This window comes from Delphinapterus leucas, chromosome 2 (assembly GCF_059928025.1).
Source record: "Delphinapterus leucas isolate spDelLeu-1000000601 "Yukka" chromosome 2, BTC_Dleu_Yukka2, whole genome shotgun sequence".
Lineage (NCBI taxonomy): Eukaryota > Metazoa > Chordata > Mammalia > Artiodactyla > Monodontidae > Delphinapterus > Delphinapterus leucas.
In genome coordinates, this window is record NC_143130.1 from 7,473,272 (window position 1) to 7,498,984 (window position 25,713).

Sequence of the window (25,713 nt, forward strand, 5' to 3'; positions counted from 1 at the left end):
ATTGTTTCTCACATGAAGATCTCTTTAAGAGTGAAAAAAGTTTTCCAGACAAACTCTAACTGTGCTGTATTTCAAAAGTGAAAAAGTTAAGTTGAGTGACTGGAAGTCAGAGCACCTTCTTCAATGGAAGTAAACCTCTTTGACCCACAATATGGCTGAAATACAGCGTATTTGAGATGAAAAGTTGTAAAATATAGGATAACTGGCTGTCCTTTTACCAGCAAGGAAACAGACCTAGAGAAGTGATAAGTCAGGATTTAGGTTTGTGGACCTTTTATTTGAGGTTCTTTCTACTCTCATGTTACTAGTAACTTAGTAAGACAAACGAGTGTGGAATCCCACCAGCCAGCAACCTCCAGGAATGCACGTGTCACTGTAGAGAGGTTCGGTTCATTTAGCTTCTGCAGCGGGGCGAGTGTAGCCTGGAAGGGTGCTGGGATTCTCTGGGAAAGGCAGAGTTGGGTCTCTGCTTATGCTGGGTGCTTTGAAGGTGGGGTTAGAGAAAGGGGCCAGACCTGGGCTGGATGTGATCGGGAAGCAGGTACAGTTCAGTGATTGGGTATCTTAACAATTTTTATCTAGGAGGCCGGACATTAAAGTGGGGTTAGAGTCGTCACTTAGTAAAGAATTAGTCACAGCTTAGTGAGAAAGGAGGATGGCCATTCATTTTTGTGGAGGTCAGCGTCTGGGTCCTATGCTGAGCTTTCTTTATGTCCTGATGGCATATTGGGGTCGGTTGTCAGTAAGGCCTGTCCTTACTTCTCCTGTTGTCAGTAGGGCTGATTTTCACTTTTCCAGTAGTTTATTTGATTTGATCCAGTAGTTTATTGATGCTTGAGGAAGGGTAGGTTTTAATAGGAGAAGGATAAGATGGAGAGTCTAAAGAGGGTGTCTTAAGTCACTGTGTCTGAGCTGTCACTGGTTTTTAATGTTATGGTTACTCAGTGTCAATATCAGGTTAAAAAAAAAAGGCAAACGAGTCGTTTTCTCCTACCCTAAGAGGCATTTTTTTTTTTTTTAAATCATCACAGTGACTTTGTAGTTTTCTGGAATTTGGCAGGATATAGAAGCAGATGGAAGTGTGGCTACTTACAACTGAAACATATTATCATCTTCAAAGATGCCATCCCGTTATTGATGGTAATGTTAATGGTGATGTTAGTGTCAAAAACACCCCCCACCCCAAAATGAGTAGGAAATGTAGAAAATCAATTTAGAAAATTCAGTATAGGAGTCAGAAGTGAGAGAGGCGGTGTATTTCCAGCCAAGTGAGGGCCAGAGGCAGACACAGGTTTCAGTCCAGGCGTGGCCACTTTCTGTGTGAACTTAGCCAAGCTTCAGTCTCCCTGGGCCTCAGTTTCCTCATGTGTGGTGCTGGGGAAGTTGAGCAGATGGTCTCTGCTCTTTCTAAATTGAGTCCTTTTGAAGATAGTCTCCGCTTTTGAAAATATTTGTTTGGGTGCCCAGCTGGACCAGGTCATGCATTTTATGAAATTATTATTCCCCTCTTGAAGACAGGAATATTTGAGGGCTTTGAAAGCTAGTCCAGCAGGAAGTTTTTTTCTGGTCTGTGTGGTTTCCTTCCTCTCAGGAGGGACCAGGCCTAAACCCACCATCTTCCCAGTCCATCCATCCCCTTTGTAGTCTCCTGAAATGAATGACTGAGGTGTTTCCTCCTTAGAAAATCACATACAGTAAATGTGCCAAGGTAGCCTCCTTTATTCAGAAATTTGCAGTTTGGGAATAAAGGCTGGTGGTGTTTGTTTGCAAACTTGAATTTTGTGAATATAAAATAGCATCATATAAAAATCAAAGTATTACGTTACATGCAAATTTTGAAGGCAGAAACCAAAAAAGTAAAAGAAATTGATCAAAAGTTGCATAATTTCAAAGGTGATAGGCCGGGTGGTTTGTCAAGGGTGTTTATGGAATCGCCAGTGACAGCCCCACTCTAGCTGGTGATAGGAAGGCCTTCCGTGTTAAACCCGTGTCACGCTCCATGCTGTCACTCAAGGGCATTAAGGTTTCTGCTAATGTGGGCTGTTATTTAATGTGCACTTAAATCAAACCATCTTTTTATTAAGACTTCAGGCAGGTCTTCTCCACGAGGTTTGTCAATGGTGGTACCAGCGATAGTGGCAGCGCCTCTTTCCCCCATCAATAACTTTGTAACAGAAGTGCTGAAACACTAGGAAGAAGACACAAGGATGGGTGGGATGCATCATGCTGTTGATTTCGGGGAAGAAGCACAGAGCACACTTCCAAATATAAGATTTATCCTAGAGAGGCCCTAGAGCAGAGTGGTGCGGAGTGCGGACTCTGGAGCTAGCTGTGCGAGCTGCCACTTACTGGCTTTGCAGCCTTGGGTGAGTTACCTAGTCTCTCTGGGCCTCAATTTCCCCATCTGCACGATGGGGCAAATTTTAGTATCTACCTCAGAGGTGGTGTGGCACACAGTAAACAAAAAAACAGATCTCTGTGCCCTGCCCCAGCGATTCTGATCCAGTGCCTTTCAGCTAGGGCATTTGCACTGAACAAGCTCCCTGGCGATGTGGATACTGCTGGTCATTGGGTGACACTCTGAAAAGCTTTTGTTCATGCAAACGCACAGACTAGAAAATAAAGGACATACTGTTTTGGAACCTGAAATTTTTCTCTCATTTCATACATCGTGAATATTTCCCCTTTCATTATTTATTCTAACAATATGATTTTATTAAAGCTGCACTGTATCGCATTTAAGTGGTTTCTTTCCTTTTTCACTATCATAAATCATACATAAAATATTCTTACACATATTCTTATATGTTTTGTGTCCTTGTCTGATTACCTCCTTGGAGTAATTCCTGCAAGGGGAATTACCAGATTCACGGGTATGTACGTGGTCAAGCCTTTTGTCACACACTGCCCACACATTCTTCAGACAGGAAGTGGCAAAAATATATCTTCTTACGGGTAGTCTATGAGAGTAGACAGTGATTTTCTGAACGTAAGGCAATGAGAAAGAACTGTCATTGACTCTCTGAAGCTCCTGTGTATTTGGACTTTGGTGGGAGTTGGCAGGAAGAAGATGGATTTATAGAGAAGACAAAGACATGTCAAGAAAAACTAGAGGAGAAGCAAGAGGGCTGAAATTTTTTAAATTTAATTTACTTTTTATATGACACATTCTTATTATCTATTTTATACATATTAGTGTATATATGTCAATCCCAATCTCCCAATTCATCACACCACCACCAGCACGTTCCCCCCTTGGTGTCCATATGTTTGTTCTCCACGTCTGTGTCTCTGTTTCTGCCTTGCAAACGGGTTCATCTGTACCATTTTTCTAGATTCCACATATATGCATTAATATACGATATTTGTTTTTCTCCTTCTGACTTACTTCACTCTGTATGACAGTCTCTAGGTGCATCCACATCTCTACAAATGACCCAGTTTCGTTCCTTTTTATGGCTGAGTAATATTCCATTGTACATATGTACCACATCTCCTTTATCCATTCGTCTGTTGATGGGCATTTAGGTCGATTCCATGACCTGGCTATTGTAAACAGTGCTGCAGTGAACACTGTGGTACATGACTCTTTTTGAATTGTGGTTTTCTCTGGGTATATGCCCAGTAATGGGATTGCTGGGTCATATGGTAATTCTATTTTTATTTTTTCAAGGAACCTCCATACTGTCCTCCATAGTGGCTGTATCAGTTTACATTCCCACCAACAGTGCAAGAAGGTTCCCTTTTCTCCACACCCTCTCCAGTGTTTGTTGTTTGTAGATTTTCTGATGACGGCCATTCTGACCAGTGTGAGGTGATACCTCATTGTAGTTTTGATTTGCATTTCTCTAATAATCAGTGATGTTGAGCAGCTTTTCATGTGCCTCTTGGCCATCTGTATGTGTTCTTTGGAGAAATGTCTGTTTAGGTCTTTTGCCCATTTTTTGATTGAGTTGTTTGTTTTTTTAATATTGAGCTGCATGAGCTATTTATATATTTTGGAGATTAATCCTTTGTCCATTGATTCATTTGCAAATGTTTTCTCCCATTCTGAGGGTTGTCTTTTCATCTTGTTTATAGTTTCCTCTGCTGTGCAAAAGCTTTTAAGTTTCACTAGGTCCCATTTTTTATTTTTGTTTTTATTTCCATTACTCTAGGAGGTGGGTCAAAAAGATCTTGTTGTGATTTATGTCAAAGAGTGTTCTTCCTGTGTTTTCCTCTAAGAGTTTTATAGTGTCTGGTCTTACACTTAGGTCTTTAATCCATTTTGAGATTATTTTTGTGTATGGTGTTAGGGAGTGTTCTAATTTCTTTCATTTAAATGTAGCTGTCCAGTTTTCCCAGCACCACTTATTGAAGAGACTGTCTTTTCTCCATTTTATATCCTTGCCTCCTTTATCATAGATTAGTTGACCATAGGTGTGTGGGTTTATCTCTGGGCTTTCTATCCTGTACCATTGATCTATATTTCTCTTTTTGGGCCAGTACCATATTGTCTTGATTACTGTAGCTTTGTAGTATATTCTGAAGTCAGGGAGTCTGATTCCTCCAGCTCCGTTTTTTTTGTTTGTTTGTTTGTTTTTGTGGTACGCGGGCCTCTCACTGTTGTGGCCTCTACTGTTGCGGAGCACAGGCTCCGGACGCGCAGGCTCAGCGGCCATGGCTCACGGGCCCAGCCGCTCTGCGGCGTGTGCCACCATGTCCCCTGCATTGGCAGGCGGACTCTCAACCACTGTGCCACCAGGGAAGCCCCTCCAGCTCCGTTTTTTTTCCCTCAAGATTGCTTTGGTTATTCAGGCTTTTGTGTCTCTATACAAATTTTAAGATTTTTTGTTCTGGTTCCATAAAAAATGCTGTTGGTAATTTGATAGGGGTTGCATTGAATCTGTAGATTGCTTTGGGTACTATAGTCATTTTCACAAAATTGATTCTTCCAATCCAAGAACATGGTATATCTCTCCACCTATTTGTGTCATCTTTGATTTCTTTCATCAGTGTCTTATAGTTTTCTGCACACAGGTCTTTTACCTCCTTAGGTAGGTTTACTCCTAGGTATTTTATTCTTCTTGTTGCAATGGTGAATGGGATTGTTGCCTTAATTTCTCTTTCTGATCTTTTGTCGTTATTGTATAGGAATGCAAGAGATTTCTGTGCTTTATTTTGTATCCTGCAACTTTACCAAATTCATTGATTAGCTTTAGTAGTTTTCTGGTGGCATCTTTAGGATTCTCCATGTATAGTATCATGTCATCTGCAAACAGCGACAGTTTTACTTCTTCTTTTCCAATTTGGATTCCTTTTATTTCTTTTTCTTCTCTGATGGTTGTGGCTAGGACTTCCAAAACTATGTTGAATAAGAGTGGTGAGAGTGGACATCCTTGTCCTTTTCCTGATCTTAGAGGAAATTCTTTCACCTTTCACCATTGAGAATGATGTTTGCTGTGGTTTTGTCGTATATGGCCTTTATTATGTTGAGGTAGGTTCCCTCTGTCCCCACCTTCTGGAGAGTTTTTATCATAAATGGATGTTGAATTTTGTCAAAAGCTTTTTCTGCATCTGTTGAGATGATCATATGGTTTTTATTCTTCAGTTTGTTAATATGGTGTATCACATTGATTGATTTGCGTATATTGAAGAATCTTTGCATCCCTGGGATAAATCCCACTTGATCTTGATGTATGATCCTTTTAATGTGTTGTTGGATTCTGTGTGCTGGTATTTTGCTGAGGATTTTTGCATCTATATTCATCAGTGATGTTGTTCTGTAATTTTATTTTTTGTAGTATCTTTGTCTGGTTTCGGTAGCAGGGTGAAAGTGGCCTCATAGAATGAGTTTGGGAGTGTTCCTTCCTCTGCAATTTTTTGGAAGAGTTTGAGAAGGATGGGTGTTAACTCTTCTTTAAATGTTTGATAGAATTTGCCTGTGAAGCCATCTGGTCCTGGACTTTTGTTTGTTGGAAAATTTTTAATCACATTTTCAATTTCATTACCTGTGATTGGTCTGTTCATATTTTCTATTTCATCCTGGTTCAGTCTTGGAAGATTATACCTTTCTAAGAATTTGTCCATTTCTTCCAGGTTGTCCATTTTACTGGCGTAGGGTTGCTTGTAGTAGTCTCTTATGATGCTTTGTATTTCTGCGGTGTCTGTTGTAACTTCTCCTTTTTCATTTCTAATTTTACTGATTTGAGTCTTCTCCCTTTTTTTCGTGATGAGGCTGGCTAATGGTTTATCAATTTTATCTTCCCAAAGAACCAGCTTTTAGTTTTATTGATCTTTGCTATTGTTTTCTTTGTTTCTGTTTCATTTATTTCTGCTCTGCTCTTTATGATTTCTTTCCTTCTGCTAACTTTGGGTTTTGTTTGTTCTTCTTTCTCTAGGTCCTTTAGGCGTAAGGTTAGATTGTTTATTTGAGATTTTTTTTGTTTCTTGAGATAGGATTTTATTGCTGTAAACTTCCCTCTTAGAACTGCTTTTGCTGCATCCCATAGGTTTTGGATCGTCATGTTTTCATTGTCATTTGTCTCCGGGTATTTTTTGATTTCCTCTTTGATTTCTTCAGTGATCTTTTGGATATTTAGTAACGTACTGTTTAGCTCCCATGTGTTTCTGTTTTTTCCGTTTTTTTCCCTCTAATTGATTTCTAATCTCATAGCCTTGTGGTCGGAAAAGATGCTTGATATGATTTCAGTTTTCTTAAATTTACTGAGGCTTGATTTGTGACCCAAGATATGATCTATACTGGAGAATTTTCCATGTGCACTTGAGAAGAAAGTGTAATTTGCTGTTTTTGGATGGAATGTCCTATAAATATCAATTAAATCTATCTGGTCTATTGTGTCATTTAAAGCTTGTGTTTCCTTATTAATGTCCTGTCTGGATGATGTGTCCATTGGTGTTAAAGTCCCCCACTGTTATTGTGTTACTGCCGATTTCCTCTTTTATAGCTGTTGGCATTTGCCTTATGTATTGAGGTGCTCCTGTGTTGGGTGCATGTATATTTATAATTGTTATATCTTCTTCTTGGATTGATTCATTGATCATTATGTAGCATCCTTCCTTGTCTCTTGTAACATTCTTTATTTTAAAGTCTATATTATCTGATACGAGTATTGCTACTCCAGCTTTCTTTTGATTTCCATTTGCATGGAATATCTTTTTCCATCCCCTCACTTTCAGTCTGAATGTGTCCCTAGGTCTGAAGTGGGTCTCTTGTAGACAGCATATATATGGGTCTTGTTTTTGTATCCGTTCAGCGAGCCTGTGTCTTTTGGTTGGAGCATTTAATCCATTCATATTTAAGGTAATTATTGATATGTATGTTCCTATTACCATTTTCTTAATTGTTTTTGTAGGTCCTTCTCTTGTGTTTCCCACTTAGAGAAGTTCCTTTAGCATTTGTTGTAGAGCTGGCTTGGTGGTGCTGAGTTCTCTTAGCTTTTGCTTGTCTGTAAAGCTTTTGATTTCTCCGTCAAATCTGAGTGAGATCCTTGCTGGGTAGAGTAATCTTGGTTGTAGGTTCTTCTCTTTCATCATTTGAAGTATATTATGCCACTCCCTTCTGGCTTGTAGAGTTTCTGCTGAGAAATCAGCTGTTTACCTTATGGGAGTTCCCTTGTATGTTATTTGTTGTTTTTTCCTTTTTGCTTTTAATAATTTTTCTTTGCCTTTAATTTTTGTCAGTTTGATTACTCTGTGTCTCAGCATGTTTCTCCTTGGGTTTATCCTGCCTAGGACTCTCTGCACTTCCTGTATTTGGGTGGCTATTTCCTTTCCCATGTCAGGGAAGTTTTTGACTATAATCTCTTCAAATATTTTGTTGGGTCCTTTCTCTCTCTCTTCTCCTTCTGGGACCCCTATAATGTGAATGTTGGTGCATGTAATGTTATCCCAGAGGTCTGTCATTTCTTTTCATTCCTTTTTCTTTATTCTGTTCTGCTGCAGTGAATTCCACCGTTCTGTCTTCCAGGTCAATTATCCATTCTTCTGCCTCAGTTATTCCATTATTGATTGCTTCTAGTATATTTTTCATTTCATTTATTGTATTGTTCATCTCTGTGTGTTTGTTCTTTAATTATTCTAGGTCTTTATTAAACATTTCTTGCATCTTCTCGGTCTTTGCCTCCATTCTTTTTCCAAGGTCCTGGATCATCTTCACTATCATTATTCTGAATTCTTTTTCTGGAAAGTTGCCTATCTCCACTTCATTTAGTTGTTTTTGTGGGGTTTTATCTTGTTCCTTCATGTGTTACATAGTCCTCTGCCTTTTCAGCTTGTCTATCTTTCTGTGAATGTGGCTTTTGTTCCACAGGCTGCAGGATTGTAGTTCTTCTTGCTTCTGCTCTCTGCCCTCTGGTGGATGAGGCTATGTAAGAGGCTTGATGGGAGGGACTGGTGGTGGGTAGAGCTGACTGTTGCTCTGATGGGCAGAGCTCAGTAAAACTTTAATCCACTTCACTGTTGATGGGTGGGGCTGGGTTCCCTCCCTGTTAGTTGTTTGGCCAGAGGCAGCCCAATGCTGGAGCCTACCTGGGCTCTTTGGTGGGGCCAATGACAGACTCTGGGAGGGCTCACGCCAAGGAGTACTTCCCAGAACTTCTGCTGCCAGTGTCCTTGTCCCCAAGGTGAGCCACAGCCATCCCCCGCCTCTGCAGGAGACCCTCCAACGCTAGCAGGTAGGTCTGGTTCAGTCTCCCCTGGGGTCACTGCTCCTTCCCCTGGGTCCCCATGCACACACTACTTTGTGTGTGCCCTCCAAGAGTAGAGCTTCTCTTTCCCCCAGTCCTGTCAAAGTCCTGCAGTCAAATCCCACTAGCCTTCAAAGTCTGGTTCTCTAGGAATTCCTCCTCTGGTTGCTGGACCCCCAGGTTGGGAAGCCTGACATGGGGCTCAGAACCTTCACTCCAGTGGGTGGACTTCTGTGGTATGAGTGTTCTCCAGTCTGTGAGTCACCCACCCAGAGGTTATGGGATTCGATTTTATTGTGATTGCGCCCCTCCTGCCGTCTCATCGTGGCTTCTCCTTTGTCTTTGGATGTGGGTATCTTTTCTGGTGAGTTCCAGTGTCTTCCTGTCGATGATTGTTCAGCAGTTAGTTGTGATTCCGGTGCTGTCACAAGAGGGAGTGAGAGCACGTCCTTCTACTCCGCCGTCTTGAACCAATCCTAAAGAGGGCTGAATTGTGGCTTGATTTCAGGGTAGTTTCAGGAGTCAGACTTGAATTAATTCAATTATAGTGTAATATCTAATTGCTGTAGGTGATTTTATGCAAAGAGGAATAAACAATGCTTTGTTTTTATTGATCGTATATGGTGTATGTGTGATTCTTGACTAGAGTATTGGGAGCCCCCTGGATTGGGAGTTTTGGTTTAATAAAGTCTAGTCTGCACCCCATCCTATGTGGGCAGCTCTAGCCCTGGACCAAGTGACTGAGACTCTTCTAGAGGGACTCGAGGGAGGGTGGCTGCATCTGGGGAAGTGCAGCAATCACGAGCAGAAAGCCTGCTCATCGTAGATGTGATGCACTGGGGACAGGAACGAGAGGAGTGGAGACCAAGGTGGGGTGTGCGTGGAACGTACTGGGGCACCTCCGTGGTCTGTCTGGCCCTGATGGTGGGGCCAGAGTTCCACAGCCTTGGGTCAGAAGCCCCTGTGCTGTGGGGAGTGACAGACCAGCCGAACTCTTCTGTATTATCAGAATGTTAGAACCAGGAAGGGATCTCAAGGGTTATCTGGTCCAGTCTTCTCTTTGTACCGATAAGGAAGTTAAATAATTTATTATTTTCAATTAAGCGTCACCTCATAAGCTTCTAAAATCAGATAGTCAACCTTGGAACAGAATTGGCTGGGTTTTTTCTCCTTGTTCTGGGAGAGCCAAGCTTTTGAGAATTGAAGTGGCCGAATGGTGGACGAGAAAGCAGACAGCAGGGGGTGACCCTATTGCTCAGCCCTGGGACACTGAATTGATTTCATGTCAAACCTGCACCGTCCCTGAGTCACAGGAACTTCCCTTGTGTCTCTCGTCATGTCTGCACACGTCTGTACGGTCCCCCAAGGCTTCAAAGTAATCTTGGACGTAGGGGAGCTGTCTTATGCCAGTGCCGTGTTTTCTAGAATTTACACACACTAGTTTTCTTAGAGCAATTCCCCCAGAATAGTTTTCTCCTTTTCCTTTTAGTAAAGAAACACATGTGACAAATACTTCTTTTAAAAAGCAACAGCTGCTCTGAACACAACCGTGAGACTTCTGCCACTGGGTGACACTGTTAGACCACAGAACACTCTTCAACGGGTAGACTCAAGGATCCCTGAACTTCAGATCTCATCATGCTGCTTCACCTAGGAGAGAGAGAGAGACTCTGAACCACTTAATGGTCATCTATCAAATGTTATTTGATAAGTGTAATTTATCAGCCTATGGCAATTTTAAGGCTAATGAGTTTAAGGTGATCAATTATTTAAAAAATCTGTTAATTGGACAGCATTTCAGTTGCTTAGAGGTTTGTGCAGATTGATGGGCCGCATGTTAATGAAGTGCTAATTACTTCACGGGAATATTTATGCAAGCCAGCGCACTCAGATTTATTTCCCAGCAGACAACAATCTGAGTTATCTTTCTGGGGCAAAAGACTCCTAGCTCGTACGCAGCAATTCACGTTATGGACTTGGAGTGAGGGTTTCGGGGAGTCATCTTGTGCAAGAGGGAGCATCATCTACTGGGCTAGAAAAACGGGCATTTGGTTCCCTGGACTGATCTGTATCAGGAGAACCAGGAGCTTTTGTCTCTCACTCATTCTGTGCTCTTTGAAGATCAAGTGAAGACAGAGTCTGTTCAAAGCATGAGGTGCCCTCTCTCCCCCTCCCCTGTTTTTGGCCCCTTCTGTAAGCCTGAGCTCTGCACCTCACTTGTCAACAGGTCAAATTGAGTTCAACAGTACGCGGAAGGCTCATAGTGGTGTTTCTGGGGATAAGAAATGAGGAAGAGTCAGGCCTTTCCTTTGCAACTTTAATGTGAGGGATAAGCAAACTTGTAGTTTTCATACAGGCAGCCATGAGCATCCTTAGAGAAGTGTTAACGGCGTCCTGTTGGGACAGAAAGGAGGGAAACTGCAGGAGGAATCAGGGAAAGCTTCCCGGGATGAGCTCCTTCGTTTGGATTCTCTGTCGCTTCAGCATCTGCCCCCTGTATTCGGTGCAGTTCTGTCGGGTGCCCACGGGGTGGCGCCCAGCTCAGTGCTGGGAACGCAGGAGGGAGTAAAGCCAGATGTACCGCTGGCCCCTGGAGCTCAGCCGTAGGCACAGAGCGTCGGTGGCCCCAGCTTCCTGCTGGTTCTTCTTCGTCAGCTGCTTAAAGGGGGGCTAATTCCGCTCTGGATGGCATAAGTGCGAGGCGTTGTGCTCCAGGTGGGGGGATGACTTAAGTCAGTCGGGGGTCTTTTCCTTTCTGAAGGGACGCACATCGGTCCTTCAAGGGGGACCACTTGGAGATGCATGAAGAACTGACTCGTAAGTGTCAAGTTCACACGGGAAGGGAGTACCGCGTGAAATTGTTCTCAGCACTGCAGACAAGAGGGAGGTGGCCTGGGGGAGTGGCCGTGGGGAGATTCAGGAGAGGGAAGCATCCCACCGAGAAATGGCTCACAGAGAGGGAGGGCCGAGGGCGTTGGGGACCCAGAGGAGGGTCTAGGCTGGGCCTGATCCTGAGAACTCTTGGCACCAAGAGATCAGGCTGGAAGAGGGCACCTGGGCCTCCGGTGCGGGGAGGCCCAGGAGAGAGGGTTGTCCAAGGGGCTGACTTTCAGATCAAGAAGGAGATGGACAGCAGCTTTGAATTCCAGGGAGAGGCTGGGGAGAATGTACCCCAGGAAGCCAGGAGCACCCCATATTCGTGGACTGGGAGGTTTTCTGCACTCTTTCTGCTAGGCATCCAGTGGTGGCTTTTTGTCCCTAGTGCCTTACAGGTCACAGACAGCCCCTGTGGACAGGCCTGGGGGCCAGAGCACAGGACCTTGGTTCTGAAAGAACATCTGCCCCCCAGGTAGCAGTTGGGAAGCAGGAGGTTGGCTAAGGTCCTTCCAGGTTGAAATCCCTGTTGATTCTTACTCAGGCCCAGGTGTTTCCTTGGGGAGAAGCCCGAGTGCATCTGCTTGGATGAGAAGCCACCCTGTGCTGTTGTCCTGTGGGAACGTGAGCGACACAGCAGGCCCTGCCGCTCCCCGTGCGGAGGTGGTGGCCCTCCTGCAGCTGTGCTGGGGTCCCCCCGCCGGTGAGGCCCCCGCCGGCTGGCCCTTCTCCTTCCTTCAGGCGTGCTCAGTGCTTGCAGAGTTAGTGCTGTCGTCTACCAGGGAATTCTAGAATCTTCTCTGGAGGCAGAGGGAGGGAATGTAGAGAATCCATGTCTCATCTGAAATTCTGGGACTTGTTTAGTTATCGGAGTGAAACATCACCTGGATCAGCCGCCTGCAGGGACGGAGGGATGTCATCGTTGGCTGAGAGCCCTTGAAGGATTTTATTCACCTCTTTCACCATTTTCCCTTCCTCCCTCCACCAAGCAGCTCAGGGAATTTTTTTTTATCAGTTTTATATTAGTTTTATTAGTTTTGTTCTACCTAGAGACTTCCCTTACTTCCCTGACCAGCGATCAAACCCGCGCCCCCTGCAGTGGAAGCACGAAGTCTTAACCGCTGGACTGCCAGGGAAGCCATAGAGACTTTTTTTTTTCTCACACCCACAGAGTGGTTTTTGTTTTTGTTTTCATTTTCTCTGTATAGTTTGTCTTCCCAGTCTTCCAAGGAAGCTTGAATATCCACCTTTCTAGCAAAACCAGATTATTCAAGAACTGCTTTTGCTTTTTCTTTTAACTTTTACTTAGGCTTTGAGCATGACCTCATTAGGCAACATAGCAAACTCCTTTCTCTTTTTTTTTCTTTCTTTTTAAAATATTTTCAGCAAAGCATTAGACTTTGGGGAGCTAGAAGGCAGAAGGAATTCAGTCACAGGGTTAATTTGCTGGTTTCCATGGAAAGCAACCGATACTTGCATCTGCTGACTGTCAGCATCACTTTCTTCTGATCAGGAACCGGCAGGGTCTTGGGTGCCCAACTTAGGTATAAGCGTTCTCTGAGGTCCTGACATTCCAGGCGTTTGAGTAATTTTGTGTTAGATTATACTGAAAAATGCACTGTTAACAGTGTAGAAATGTGATTAGAAACATGCAGGAGCAATACGCTTTACTTATAGGACCAGTGCGGTGCAGAAGTGTAAAGTATTGTGCTTTGGCGGGACACTTTTGCTGTCTGTCTTCCACCCATTGCTTCTCTACCCACCCCTTTCCCACAGGGTTTGACTGAACATTGTGCAAAACATGCCTCTGAAAAGATCTTGCCTGTTTTCTGTTTTGTTTTTTTTGTAGAGTTGTCTGCCATTGGGTCGTGAGTTCAGATTCCACGCGGGCCATGGGAGGTTAAGTAAATCGTGACCACTAATAAGAGTGACTTGATGTTTGAACAGTTAGACTCTTTATATTGGACTAACTTACGTTTTTATAGATCCCTCGCATTTGTATGATAGCTCTGTACGCAGCGTAGTCATTTATAACAGATTACTGAGAAATCAGGGCGACATAGCCATTCAGCTGTAAAGATAAGAAGACTGAAGCCCAGAGACTGGGAAATGGTCAGGGTTTTCACGGCATCCCAGCCCTGGGCTGCGGGCTCGTCTCTGTGCTTTGGCTGTGCCGTCAGGGATTTTGTTTTCTCCCCTCCACTTCGTCCCTCCCTGACTCTCTCTCTCTCTCCCATCTAAGTCCAAATTGGGAAAATGAGCAGAGGCCAAGATGGGGTTCACCATTAAACTTGGTCTAAAATAGTATACTTGTAGTGCGTGGTCGTCCATTTTTCACTGTGATAGGACATTGATTCATGGAGAGTTAGATGAATGAGTTAATTTGTTGGAACTACTTAACTGTCCAGTTTATTGAACATCTGCCACATGGGCTGGTACGACGTATGGTAAATGTTTTCCTTAAGTTTTTTTTAATGCTTGGGACAGTTCTGCAAATGTGGGTGTACGAGCCCTGATTTACAGGTGAGGAAATCAAGATACAGGTTAAGTCATTTGTACAAAATCACATAACTGGTAAGTGGCATAACCAGGCTTCTAATCCAGGATGGGTGGTCTTCAAACCTGGTGGTATTACTTCTCATGGACTGAACAGGGTTTAAAATGGATGAAATAACAAAACTGTAATAATATAGCAGCAACTGAATGATCCCTAGATTGTAAGTTTAATAGCTATTTAATATGTACTGTATCTATTGAGGGATAATATGCATACAGAGCAGGGCATGAGCCCCAAAAGTGAACTGATTGGTGAATTTTCATAGTGAATGTGCCTGTGTAACCAGAACCTGTATCAGAAAACAGAACCTTACCAGCACCCCAGAAGCCCCCTTTCTCCCCATCCACTGCCTCTCTGCTCCCAAGGTAACCGTTATCCTGACATCTGACACCAGAGGCTGGGTTTGCCTGTTTTGAACATCAGATCCATGGAATGATCCAGGATGGACTCCTGTGTGTCTGGCTTCTTTTGCTGACGTTATATTTGTGAGGTTCGGTCATGCTGCTGTTCTCATTGCTGTGTATTCTTCCATTATATCCTCACACCACCATCTACTTCTCCATCCAACGGTTAATGGACATTTGGGTTGCCTCCAGTTTGGGGCTGTTATGAATATCGCTACTCTGAGCATCCTTATAAAAACATTTATATGTTTTAAAGAAACTGTGTCCCTCTCGCAACCTTTCCCCACATTAGTGTGACTTTCTGCAAGATGTTTTCTGGTTGGGGTTATAAAGCTATGATGTCATAAAGCTTCTAAAAGCTTTCTGAGAGAGAAAGTCATCCTGTTAAAGCAAAACCTGTTGTCTCCTCTCCTGCCTCCCCCTGCCCCACCATTATCACGGCCCAGAAGAGTGGGATGCTTGAGGGCATACCCGTGGAATCAGACAGACTCTAGTTCAAATCCTGGTCCTGCCCTTTCGTAGCTGTGTAACCTGGGGCAGCAGTAACAGGGTTATTTTTACTAGTTGTTATTTGTTGCCGATGACAGCACTCATCACAGGTGACATTTACTGGACGCTTACTATTCCAGGCCCTGCATTGGGTGTGCATTTCTCATTTATTCTTCATAACCCTATAAGATAATCTTTCCCCTGCTGCTGCTGCTTCTTCCTCTTCCACTTCTTCTACCTCTTCTTCTTCTTTTTAAACTGGTGAGAAAACTTGGCCCAAAGTCACACTTACAGTAAATGAGAGAACTGGAATTTAGACCCAGTTGGTGTGACCTGGAGCCCGTGGCCTTGAAGCTGTCTGAGCCTATAGGGAATTTGGGGACTTCATAGGGAATAAAACCTCCTGCCTCATTGGGCCGTCATGAGGCTGAAATGATGGGGAGAAGCTTGTGGACAACATCGAGGGAAGATGCACAGTGAATCCACAATGGATTCCTTTCGTGGCATCTCTCTGATGCTTTTTCGGGGTGAGGCGTGGGTGTCATCCTGGAAATGGGCACCTCGTGATTTGCGGAGCTATCGCCACCTACTGGTTGGTCCCGCCTCACCCTGACCAGCTTATCTTTAACCTTGGCACGCGTTCTGTCTTCCCGAGGTTTTTCTTGACTTCTTTCCCATCTTCTAAATATAAAATACGTGCCTTATTTTTTTTGTAAAAATACATTTTTGGGGGATGAAAAAACCGATGAGAATACTAGTTTGGTATTTTCCCAAGCGCGTCAGTGTTTGGCATATGTACAGCAGCATCTTTGTGGCCCGTTTATTGCGGGTCTGAAGTTCTAGCAGCAGTGGGCCGGGTAGAGCTGGAAAAATCACATTTATGAGCTCTTGTGGATGGCTGTGGTTTGGCGTCATTTGTCAGCCTTAGTTTATTAGGTTTGTGGCCACAGAGGTCATCTGGGCACTTGTCTGATGCCTTTGGGTACCAGATGCTGCCACTGTCTCCTGGCAACGAGACTGAGTCCTTAGGTTCACCCCAGGCTTAGGAGTTTGTAAGTGGAGCCCTGGGCTGTTTGGGAGAAATTCCCATTTTAACTCACTCTCTGGTCTCTCAAGGCCTTTCTCCTCACAGCCAGCCAGCCTCCCTTCTGGGAACAGTGGCTATTGCAGGAGATTCCCGTGGGTCCAGAGACAGCCGTTCCCCTTCCAGGTTGACCCAGGCCTGGACTTGGCTGGCCTGCGATCTTAAATGACTTGGGTTTTTCAGGGTATCGTGAGAGGGTTGCTAGAATCTCTTAGAGACAGCCTGGGAAACAAATGCTCTTAAAAACTGCCTTGGAATTACTTTGCGCTTTCCAGAAGAAGTCGCAGCAGTTCAGATGTTTAATTGTTTAGCTTCGCTTGGTTCTAGTACAGCTGTAACCTGCATGCACCGACAGGTTTCAGGTATTGTCTTCTTCCTTTTTACTTTTTTCATTGTTTAAAAAAATATTTATTTGTTTATTTATTTGGTCGCACCGGGTCTTAGTTGCAGCACGCAGTCTCCTTAGTTGTGGCATGCGAACTCTTAGTTGTGGCATGCATGTGAGATCTAGTTCCCTGATGAGGGATCAAACCCGGGCCCCCTGCATTGGGAGCTTGGAGTCTCAGCCACCGTGCCACCAGGGAAGTCCCAGTATTGTTTTCTAAAGGATTCATTTATTAGTGCTTCTAGGTAGAATTAGATTTTAAATATTAAGGGAAACATGGAATTTAGCATAATCTGTAAATTCTGATTTTTCATCTCAAAGGATTAGGTTTTAAATTTTATCTTTGTGGGAATTCCTGGTGGTCCAGTGGTTAAGACTCTGCGCTGTCACTGTTGAGGGCCCGGGTTCAATCCCTGGTCAGGGAACTAAGATCCCATAAGCCCTGCGGCCAAAATACAAAAAAAAATATCTTTGTGATGTAACAATATGTAAATGAACTACTGGAGTCAGGAATAGACTGATGGGAAACTCAGATGCAGTGAAATGTTTGTTTTATTAGTCGAGCTGTGGAATTTTTCTGTGGGGATGGTTATTCGCCTCTGGAAAGCAATCAACACAAAATACCCAGGACAGGCAGAGGCTTGGGCCCAGAGTTAACCTTTGAAAGAGGAAAAAAATGCAAAAGCAAGGACTCAGAAGGCATCTGTAAGAATGGGATTTCCTTACTCTCTGGGATAGTGGAGTTTAGTGATGATTTCCATTTCTTGATTCTCAGGAATTAAAGGCAGAATTTTCATCAGGTTGCATTTTTCAGGGCATAGCATTAGTATATGTCTAAAGTGCAAATCTGTGTTGTTATTCAATGGCTTAAAATCTTCCAGTGAATCCCCTCCACTTCAGAACAGCATCAGAGATCCTCACTAGCAGCCTTGTTTCCTTGATACACACCCTGCCTGCACTGTAGCCTGAGCCATTCAGAACTCCACGTGTGTGTGATAGACTTCTTACACTTTGCAGAAGGTTCTTAATGTTTGTAGCCTGAGTGGGTCTTAGAACCACTGAATGTTACCGGCGAGAACGTGAAGGGGGCTTCGTGGCCCTTTCCCCACGCTGGTTGTGAAGAAGGGCAAACTGGAGAGAAAGGAGAGGGAAAATGTTTGTGCCTTCGTTTCAGTGCCTGTGGGTCACCTAGTTGAACTCGTATGTTTTCAGAGAACTCTTATGCTTTAAAGGCCTTGAGGGGTAGAGCTTTGTATATACAGGGCTTCCCAGACCTCTGAATAAAATATGGAATGTTCTTAGTCACATAGTTTGACTAATAATAGTTTCCATTTATTGAATCTGACATCATAGACATGCCAGAGATTATACTGAATACTTATATCCACATTATAGCCTGTTCTCTTTTTTTTTAAGTGTTATTTTTATTTATTTATTTTTTTGGCTGCATTAGGTCTTTGTTGCCGCGTGCGGGCTTTCTCTAGTTGCGGCGAGTGGTGGCTACTCTTCGTTGCGGTGTGAGGGCTTCTCATTGCGGTGGCTTCTCTCGTTGCGGAGCACGGGCTCTAGGCGTGCGGGCTTCAGTAGTTGTGGCTCATGGGCTCAGTAGTTGTGGCTCATGGGCTCAGTAGTTGTGGCACACGGGCTTAGTTGCTCCGCAGCATGTGGGATCTTCCTGGACCAGGGCTCGAACCTGTGTCCCCTGCATTGGCAGGCGGATTCTTAGCCACTGCGCCACCAGGGAAGCCCCTTCAGCCTGTTCTTACAACAACACCCATTTTAGAAGGTGGGAGAACCGAGGGGCAGACATCTTAAGCTTTGTCCAAGGTCTCAAGCCAGGTTTGCTTCTCCTGTACTGAGCTGACCTTCATTTTCCTTCATTGACTTAACAGTTAAAAAAAATTACTTTATGAATCAGTTACTGGGCCAGGGGCGTGTATATGACCAGAGTGTCTTCATGTTACTTTCTGGAAGAATGTTTCGTAGCAATAATAACATCCAGTTACAAAGTGCTTTTACTCCCAGACATATTTCTGTCTCCTCCTCCCCTTCGGGCTGTGGATGCTCGCTGCTCGGAGTCCTTTCAGGCTTCACTTGCTGCTCTGGACTCCAAACAGCCCAGGGCTTCCCTGTCCTGCTAGTTATTCGTGGGCTCTGTTCCTTCATTTAAGGACTGACTGTTCATTGACTCAGTCCAAGGGGTCTGAGGAATATGAACGTAAACCAGATGCGGTCTTTGCAGTGAAGAGATGATACGATTTATGTACATTTTGCTGCAACACAAGGTGGAGGCTGGTGAGTACTAGGAAAAGGGGGCAAAGAGAGCCCCATAGTTGTCTAGAGGTCAGAGAATTGCACCTGGGGAGTTGGGCGGGGGGCTTCGTGGAAGATCTGACATTTGTCTGGACCTGAAGGTGTGAGTGAGATTTGGCTTTGTGGTCCAGGGTTGGGTAGGGAGCGGATCAGCGGCCCTGCCAGAGGGCACGGTGCAGGTGCAGGATGCTGGTGGGGAAAGCAGGGACTTTTCAACACACAGGGAGCAGTGAGTGTTCACTTTCCTTTCGTCGAGGACAGGATCTGTGAGCTGGGAGGGTTCCCTGACAATCAGAGCTGTGTTTCCCAGCCTTGGGAGCCATGGGGAAGGTAGTTGGCGGAGCGGAGAAAGTCGAACAAGGAGGTCAGTTAGATGCTTATTGCCATGTCGTGGCTCCAGGGTGGAAAGTTGCTGAAAAGGAACCAGACTCCAGATTGTTCTCCGGCCACCACCACTGCCAGGGGTGCTCAGGGACGCACAGTGTGGCTCCCAGCCAGTTCACCCTCCTTCTCGTAAGTGACCTTTCCCAGACCCCAGTGTGGTCCACTCTGCAGGGGCCACAAGGTCTCCCTTAGCCTGGTTTGCAGTCACGCTTGAGGTCTACACGCCTGATTCAGGCCGGGACTCCCTTTCCCGTCTCCACTTAGAAGAAGGGCAAACCAGGGAGAAAGAAGGAAGATGTTGGGGGCTTCAGTAACAGCAGATCCCCTCCAGCCGCTGCCCAGTTACCGCGTCACCACTCAGGCGTCCAGCGACATCTCCCACCCAACACGTCGTAAAGGGAGCTGCTGACCTCACCCCCATCTGCTGTCCGCACGGCCTCCACCACGACCGCTCTGTCCTGTTGCTCAGGCCAGGCCCCTTCGAGACATCCTCGGCCCTTCTGTGTCTCATACCTCGTGTGCAGCCCTTTAGGGGAGTCCTGAGGCCCGGGATGAAACGGCATCTGTCTGGTCCAGACCACCTGGGTCCCCTGACACTCACCTCCCGGCGGCGTCTTTCCTTGGCCGCCTTGGTCTGTCCTACACTCAGCAGCTAGAGTCATTGTCTGGATGCATGAGTTAGAGCTCGTCACTTCCCTGCCCAGAGCCCTGCATGGCTCCCGGCTGTCACTCGGGGCAAAGGCCAGAGCCCTGACACTGGCCTTCAAGTTCCCGCATCGTATCGCCTTCACCCCACCCCTGCGTCCCCACTGGTCCCTCTCCATCCCCACCCTCGCTGGTGTCTGTCCTCCCTCAGACCCATCAGGCATGCTCCTGACTCCTGTCTCATTCCGGTGTCTGGAATACTCTTCTCCCCACCCCTGCTGACACCTTGACCTCAGGAGGGCAGGAATCTGTTTGCATTTGATGTCCCGGAGGTTATCCCTGGTTTAGGGCAGAGAAATCAGTCCTTTTATGGAAGCATATGGGCCTTCTTGTCTACTGATTAACTAGGATGAAACTGCTCTTGGCTTTTCAACAAAATCAAGACTGCCTACAAGTGTGTTTGGTGCCTCTCCAGTCTCCACCAAGGAGCACATTCTCCTCGGGGCGAGTTCATGGTCAGGCTGCTGGGATGGGGTCACTAACCTATCACTGTCGAGGTTTGTGAGTTTCCATTTGGGGGAGGGCTGCAGGCATGCTTGTTTTTAAAAGGTCAGTGCAGGTAGCATTTAAAGAATGTTTGGTGTAATTTGTTAGATATATATATTATTGCTCATTAATTTTGAGCCTTAATCATGTGTTTATACCTAAAATATATAAACAAATGAGGCAGCTACAAGTTTTCTGTTTTAGTTGATTTATTTATTCTTTGGGCTTTTGTCCTCTTTATTTTCACGTTGATTTTCAAAAGATTTTTCTTTCTTTTTTTTTTTTTTGGCGGTACGTGGGCCTCTCACTGCTGCGGCCTCTCCCACTGTGGAGCACAGGCTCCAGACGCGCAGGCCCCGCGGCCATGGCTCACGGGCCCAGCTGCTCCGTGGCACGTGGGATCCTCCCGGACCGGGGCACGAACCCGCGTACCCTGCAACGGCAGGCGGACTCTCAACCATTGCGCCACTAGGGAAGCCCTCTTTTTTTTTTTTTTTTTAACTAATTTTATTGGAATATGGTTGCTTTACAATGTTCCATTAGCCTCCACTGCACAACAAAATGAATCAACCATACACATACAGATATTCCCTCCCTTTTGGACTTCCCTCCCATTTAGGGTTACCACAGTGCATTAAGTAGAATTCCCTGTGCTTTGCAGTATGTTCCCATCAATTGTCTATTTTATAAAAAATGCTGTAGATGACCTTATTTCCAAAGTGGAAATAGAGACACAGACGTACAGAACAAAAGATTTTTCTATAAAAATAGCATCATAGGGGCTTCCCTGGTGGCGCAGTGGTTGAGAGTCCGCCTGCCGATGCAGGGGACACAGGTTCGTGCCCCGGTCCGGGAAGATCCCACATGCCGTGGAGCGGCTGGGCCCGTGAGCCATGGCCTCTGAGCCTGCATGTCCGGAGCCTGTGCTCCGCAACGGGAGAGGCCGCGACAGTGAGAGGCCTGCGTACCGCAAAAAATAAAATAAAATAAAAAATAGCATCATAATTTGTTATACAGAACATGGGTTTTAAGATCGGAGGGTGTTCCTTTTATTTTTATTTTTATTTTTGTTTAGTTTGAGATTTACACTACTGGTAAAATTAACCTGGACGAGTTATTTATTTATTTTTTTTGCGGTACGCGGGCCTCTCACTGTCGCGGCCTCTCCCGTTGCGGAGCACAGGCTCCGGACGCGCAGGCTCAGCGGCCACGGCTCACGGGCCCAGCCGCTCCGTGGCATGTGGGATCCTCCCGGACCGGGGCACGAACCCGTGTCCCCCGCATCAGCAGGTGGCCTCTCAACCACTGCGCCACCAGGGAAGCCCTGCCCCCATCTCTTTGACAGAGCTTCAGAGTTTTCAATGAAGTGGAGAAGGGGCCCCGTGGAGGATGCGGTGTCAGCTGCTGGACCAGCCCGGCTGTCCTGGGCCTCGGCCTCTGTGCAGACGTCTGAGCAGAGGCCACAGTGAATTTCATCTTTCTGTTTCAGACAGCCCGCTGGAGGATTCTGACCTGAAGGACACGTATCTCATCCCGAGAAACATCATGGCTGAGCCAGACTATATAGACGATGACAATCCTGAACTAATTAGGCCTCAGAAACTAGTCAATCCTGTCAAAACATCCCGGAACCATCAAGACCTTCACAGAGAACTTCTTATGAATCAAAAAAGGTAAGATGCTTTCTTGAGCGGAGTTTTCCTTAGGGGACTTTTAAGGTAACTAGATTTAAGTTTAGTTACGTTTACGAAGGCTTCGAAGAGTTGTTTGTTTCTTGACCATATTTAACCCTTCCTATTCCTTTCGCATCCTTGAGTCAGGGCATCCATGATGTAAAGCCGTCTGCAGGCTCAGCTGCCGGCCCCAGGGTCTCTCGGAGTTCTGTGGTCCTGGGTCCCCTTCTCAAGCGGATGCGTAGTTTAGAATTTGTACAGAAGGGGCTGGATTAAGGATAAAAGAGGGTGTCCTGCGTCGAAGAGGAATACATTATTGCTTAGATTTGTAAAAATTCTGAATTTTCCCCATATATCTGGGGAAATGTGAGAACAGATACCGCCCACTTCAGCATTCGTAGAGTGGCAGGGAGAAGTCTCTAGAACCACATCAGACTTAACAGTAGATAAGGACCCCCTTTCTTGTGTTTTCATTTGTTTGTTTTTAGGTAGCATTTTAAATGATTACTATCATTTTTATTATTATTAATTTTTTTTTGGAGAGGAGCAAAACATTTACCTTCAGTCTTCTTTGTAAACCATTTGTTAGTTCCATCTGTGCCATACGTAATTTGGGGCATTGGGTTCAGTATACTCTGCTTTTTTTAATTTTGAGAGTTTATTTTATTGAAGTCTAGTTGATTTACAGTGTTGTGTTAATTTCTGCTGTACAGCAAAGCGATTCAGTTATACATATATATATTCTTCTTCATATTCTTTTCCATCATGGTTTATCACAGCATACTGAATATAGTTCTCTGTGCTATACAGTAGGACCTCGTTGTTCATGCATTCTGTATATAATAATTTGAATCTGCTAATCCCAAACTCCCCATCCATCCTTCCCTTACCCACCCCCCTTGGCAACCGCAAGTCCTCTTTATGTCTGTGAGTCTGTTTCATAGATAAGTTCATTTGTGTTGTATTTTAGATTACACGTATGAATGATATCATATGGTATTTGTCTGTCTTTTTCTGATTTTGGTTAGTATGATAATCTCGAGGTCCATCCGTTTTGCAGCAAATGGCGCTATTTCATTCTTCTTTATGGCTGGAACTCTGCGTTTTAAGTGATTATGGGCAGGGCTGCTGGACTGGGAGAGCTGAGGATGAAAAGTTGCTTTATTTATTAGTACGCAAGGTTACTAGAAGATCTGTTAAGCTTCATTTAGAACCGTTTTCAGATCTTCATAGTAAAACTGTTTGCTGATCTGAGTTGTGGAACTGTGGATCACTCACCTGCTCACTTTTTGCTAAGCCTTGGTGAAAAGGTAGCTGCTGCCCACTGCACTGAAAGATGTGCAGACCAAGCTCAGCACTGGGGTAACGTTTTGGAAGAAGGGCCTAATTAAGAATAAAAATGAAACATTTTAAAAAGGAATGAGGGGGCATTTTTATGGCAGTTCTCCGTCGGAGAGTACCTCTGCCAGAACTCATATCTTCTGTCCCAGGAACTCTTTGTAACTACGTGTCTCCCTCCAGATGTGGGAATGTGACTTACTTTCTGTCCCCAGCACGCTAGCATGCTGTCTGAATAACGCTTATTCAGTAGAATGTGAGTTTGATCCCTTTTGAATAAGTCCTTAGCTTCTACCTGTCTTTGTCGCATAAAAACAACAAAACCCCCAAGGATTTGGTATCATCATGCCCATAGCAAAACAAGACTGTATACGTTCCTAAACAGGCCAGAGAATTTGGAGGCCGTCCTACCTGGGAAACCATGTCTGCATTTTGGTGGGAAGATGGAAAGTTGAATATCCTCTAAAAGAGGGTAGCCGAATGGTTTCCTAAACCAAATAATTTTCTGATTGTCTTTACCTCTTGGATCTCAGTCTCCTTGCCTGTCAGATAAGAGTAGGAGACTTAGTTAATGTCTAAGGATCATTCTAGTTCAAACTGCTGTTGGGTTTTTGTTTTTTCTATTCTATCTATGAAAAGGCTCCACGTCAGAATAGAGACAACGGTAAAGCAAAGTTGGTGGAATAGTTGTTCTCTGAATTAGAGGCTGTAGGCTGTTCTGCAGAAATGTAGTTAGTAGCCTGGGTCTGTCTGTGTAAAACATTACATTCAGTTTGTGCAACTGAATCTGTTGCCAAATTTCCTGGAGTAGGCACATTCTGTGAAAATGGACCTCATTCCTGTTGGCCTTTCTGTCGCCTGTTCTTTCTTTTCCTTGTTTGCACAGCTGACTCCTTAGCCAGGCCCAGCTCAGCTAATTTTGGAGAATGCTCGTGTTCACTCGAGCACCGTGGTATAGAGAGGACCTGGGCTTTGAGGTCAGGGAGAAATGGTATGAATCCTGGTTTGCTGTTGAACTTGACCTACCTTTTATGATCCTGGATAGGGTCTTCCTTCCTGAGATCTGTTTCTTCATCTCTAAAGTAGAGGATAAAAATATCTTTCTTATAAAAAATGAAAGTAAATGAGAGCATGTTTAAATACCTGTTAAAACACCTGGCATATAATAAGTGCTCATTTAGTCCCATCCATCTTCCCCCTTAGTATGTAGCATCATCTGAAATTTCTTGTTGCTTTTTCCCCTTTTTTCTCTGAAAAGTTCTGGTCTGGTTGTAGAAGTACCTTTAAAAAAAAAATAAAACAAAAATTAAAGGGAGGTTTCAAAATCAAACGAATATATCTTATCCTATGCCTTCCGGTTTTTTCAAGGTAAAATCTTAGTTTGGTAGGATCCTCTTATTAGGAATACAGCTGGTTTTAGAGTGAAAACTTCTCAAGCAGTTTCTTCTCTTTTATTCATATTCTATCATGCATGCTTTTTAGAGACTGTGGGGTTTTTATTTCTGTTTTAGGGCCAAATAATAGAAAGTATCACATCAATAATATATATATATTTGGTTAAAGGATAGTCATAGTTGCTTACTGGTTTGTACCATAATGAACCTCTGTTTACTTGTCTGCGGTTTGTAAAGGGCCTTCCCATATTTTATCCAGTGATCTTTCCAGCAACCCAGCGTGTGTTGTCTTGAGGTTGTTCTCATTCGACATGTGAGTGAGAGGAAACTCAAGAGTCATTGGCTGAAGAGTCTTTTCAATTTCACATGATAGTTATATTGGAATAAAAAAAGGGTAGAAATCAACATAGAAGTACAGGCAGCTTAAATTAAAGACAGCGATGAATCAGATTTAATAACCATATAAATGAGAAGAAGGGGTAGGGGTAGGAGAGGGAGAGAGAACCGAGATGAACACGAAACAGGCTCTGTGGAGCTTTTGCTCTGTGTGGCCACAGTTTCACTCGAAGACCTGTCGCAGTCCAAAGAGTTGCCTTGCTTAGGACAGCATATCCTCATAGGTATTCTAACGCCGTATCCTGCACTCTTTCAAGTATATCATTCTGCTCCTCTATTTGCTGTCTTTCGGACCCATTTAAGTTTCAGGTTAAAAGTCTTTAAAATGTGATCTGGTCACAGTTTACCACCAAGTCTGACGATTAAGACCCTGTGTCAGGTTCTCAGATTCTTTGTTCCTATAACAAGGCAGATTGCAAGAGGCATTATTTTTGGTAGTTGAAACATCAGTGTTCAAGAGGTCTTAAAAAATGAGAATATTTCCAATATAATTTAGAGAGAATCTGTCTTCCCTAAAAAGAGTACTTCTGGGGCAAACATAGAA

The 25,713-nt window shown here is 44.4% G+C and overlaps 1 protein-coding gene across 3 annotated transcripts in view; it reads left to right on the top strand.

Annotated features, from left to right (window-relative positions):
• The window catches only part of FAM107B (family with sequence similarity 107 member B), an 84,046-nt gene that overhangs the window by 49,596 nt on the left and 8,737 nt on the right, over positions 1–25,713 (top strand). For 2 of the 3 annotated variants that reach the window (XM_022580554.2, XM_022580555.2), the window contains exon 2: positions 21,858–22,041. In XM_022580554.2, coding sequence (XP_022436262.1) covers positions 21,914–22,041 — 128 coding nt within the window. In that variant the 5' untranslated portion in view covers positions 21,858–21,913. Of the gene's footprint in view, positions 1–8,496; positions 8,676–21,857; positions 22,042–25,713 lie in introns of those variants that run through there. The other variant, XM_089906384.1, reaches the window with a different exon arrangement.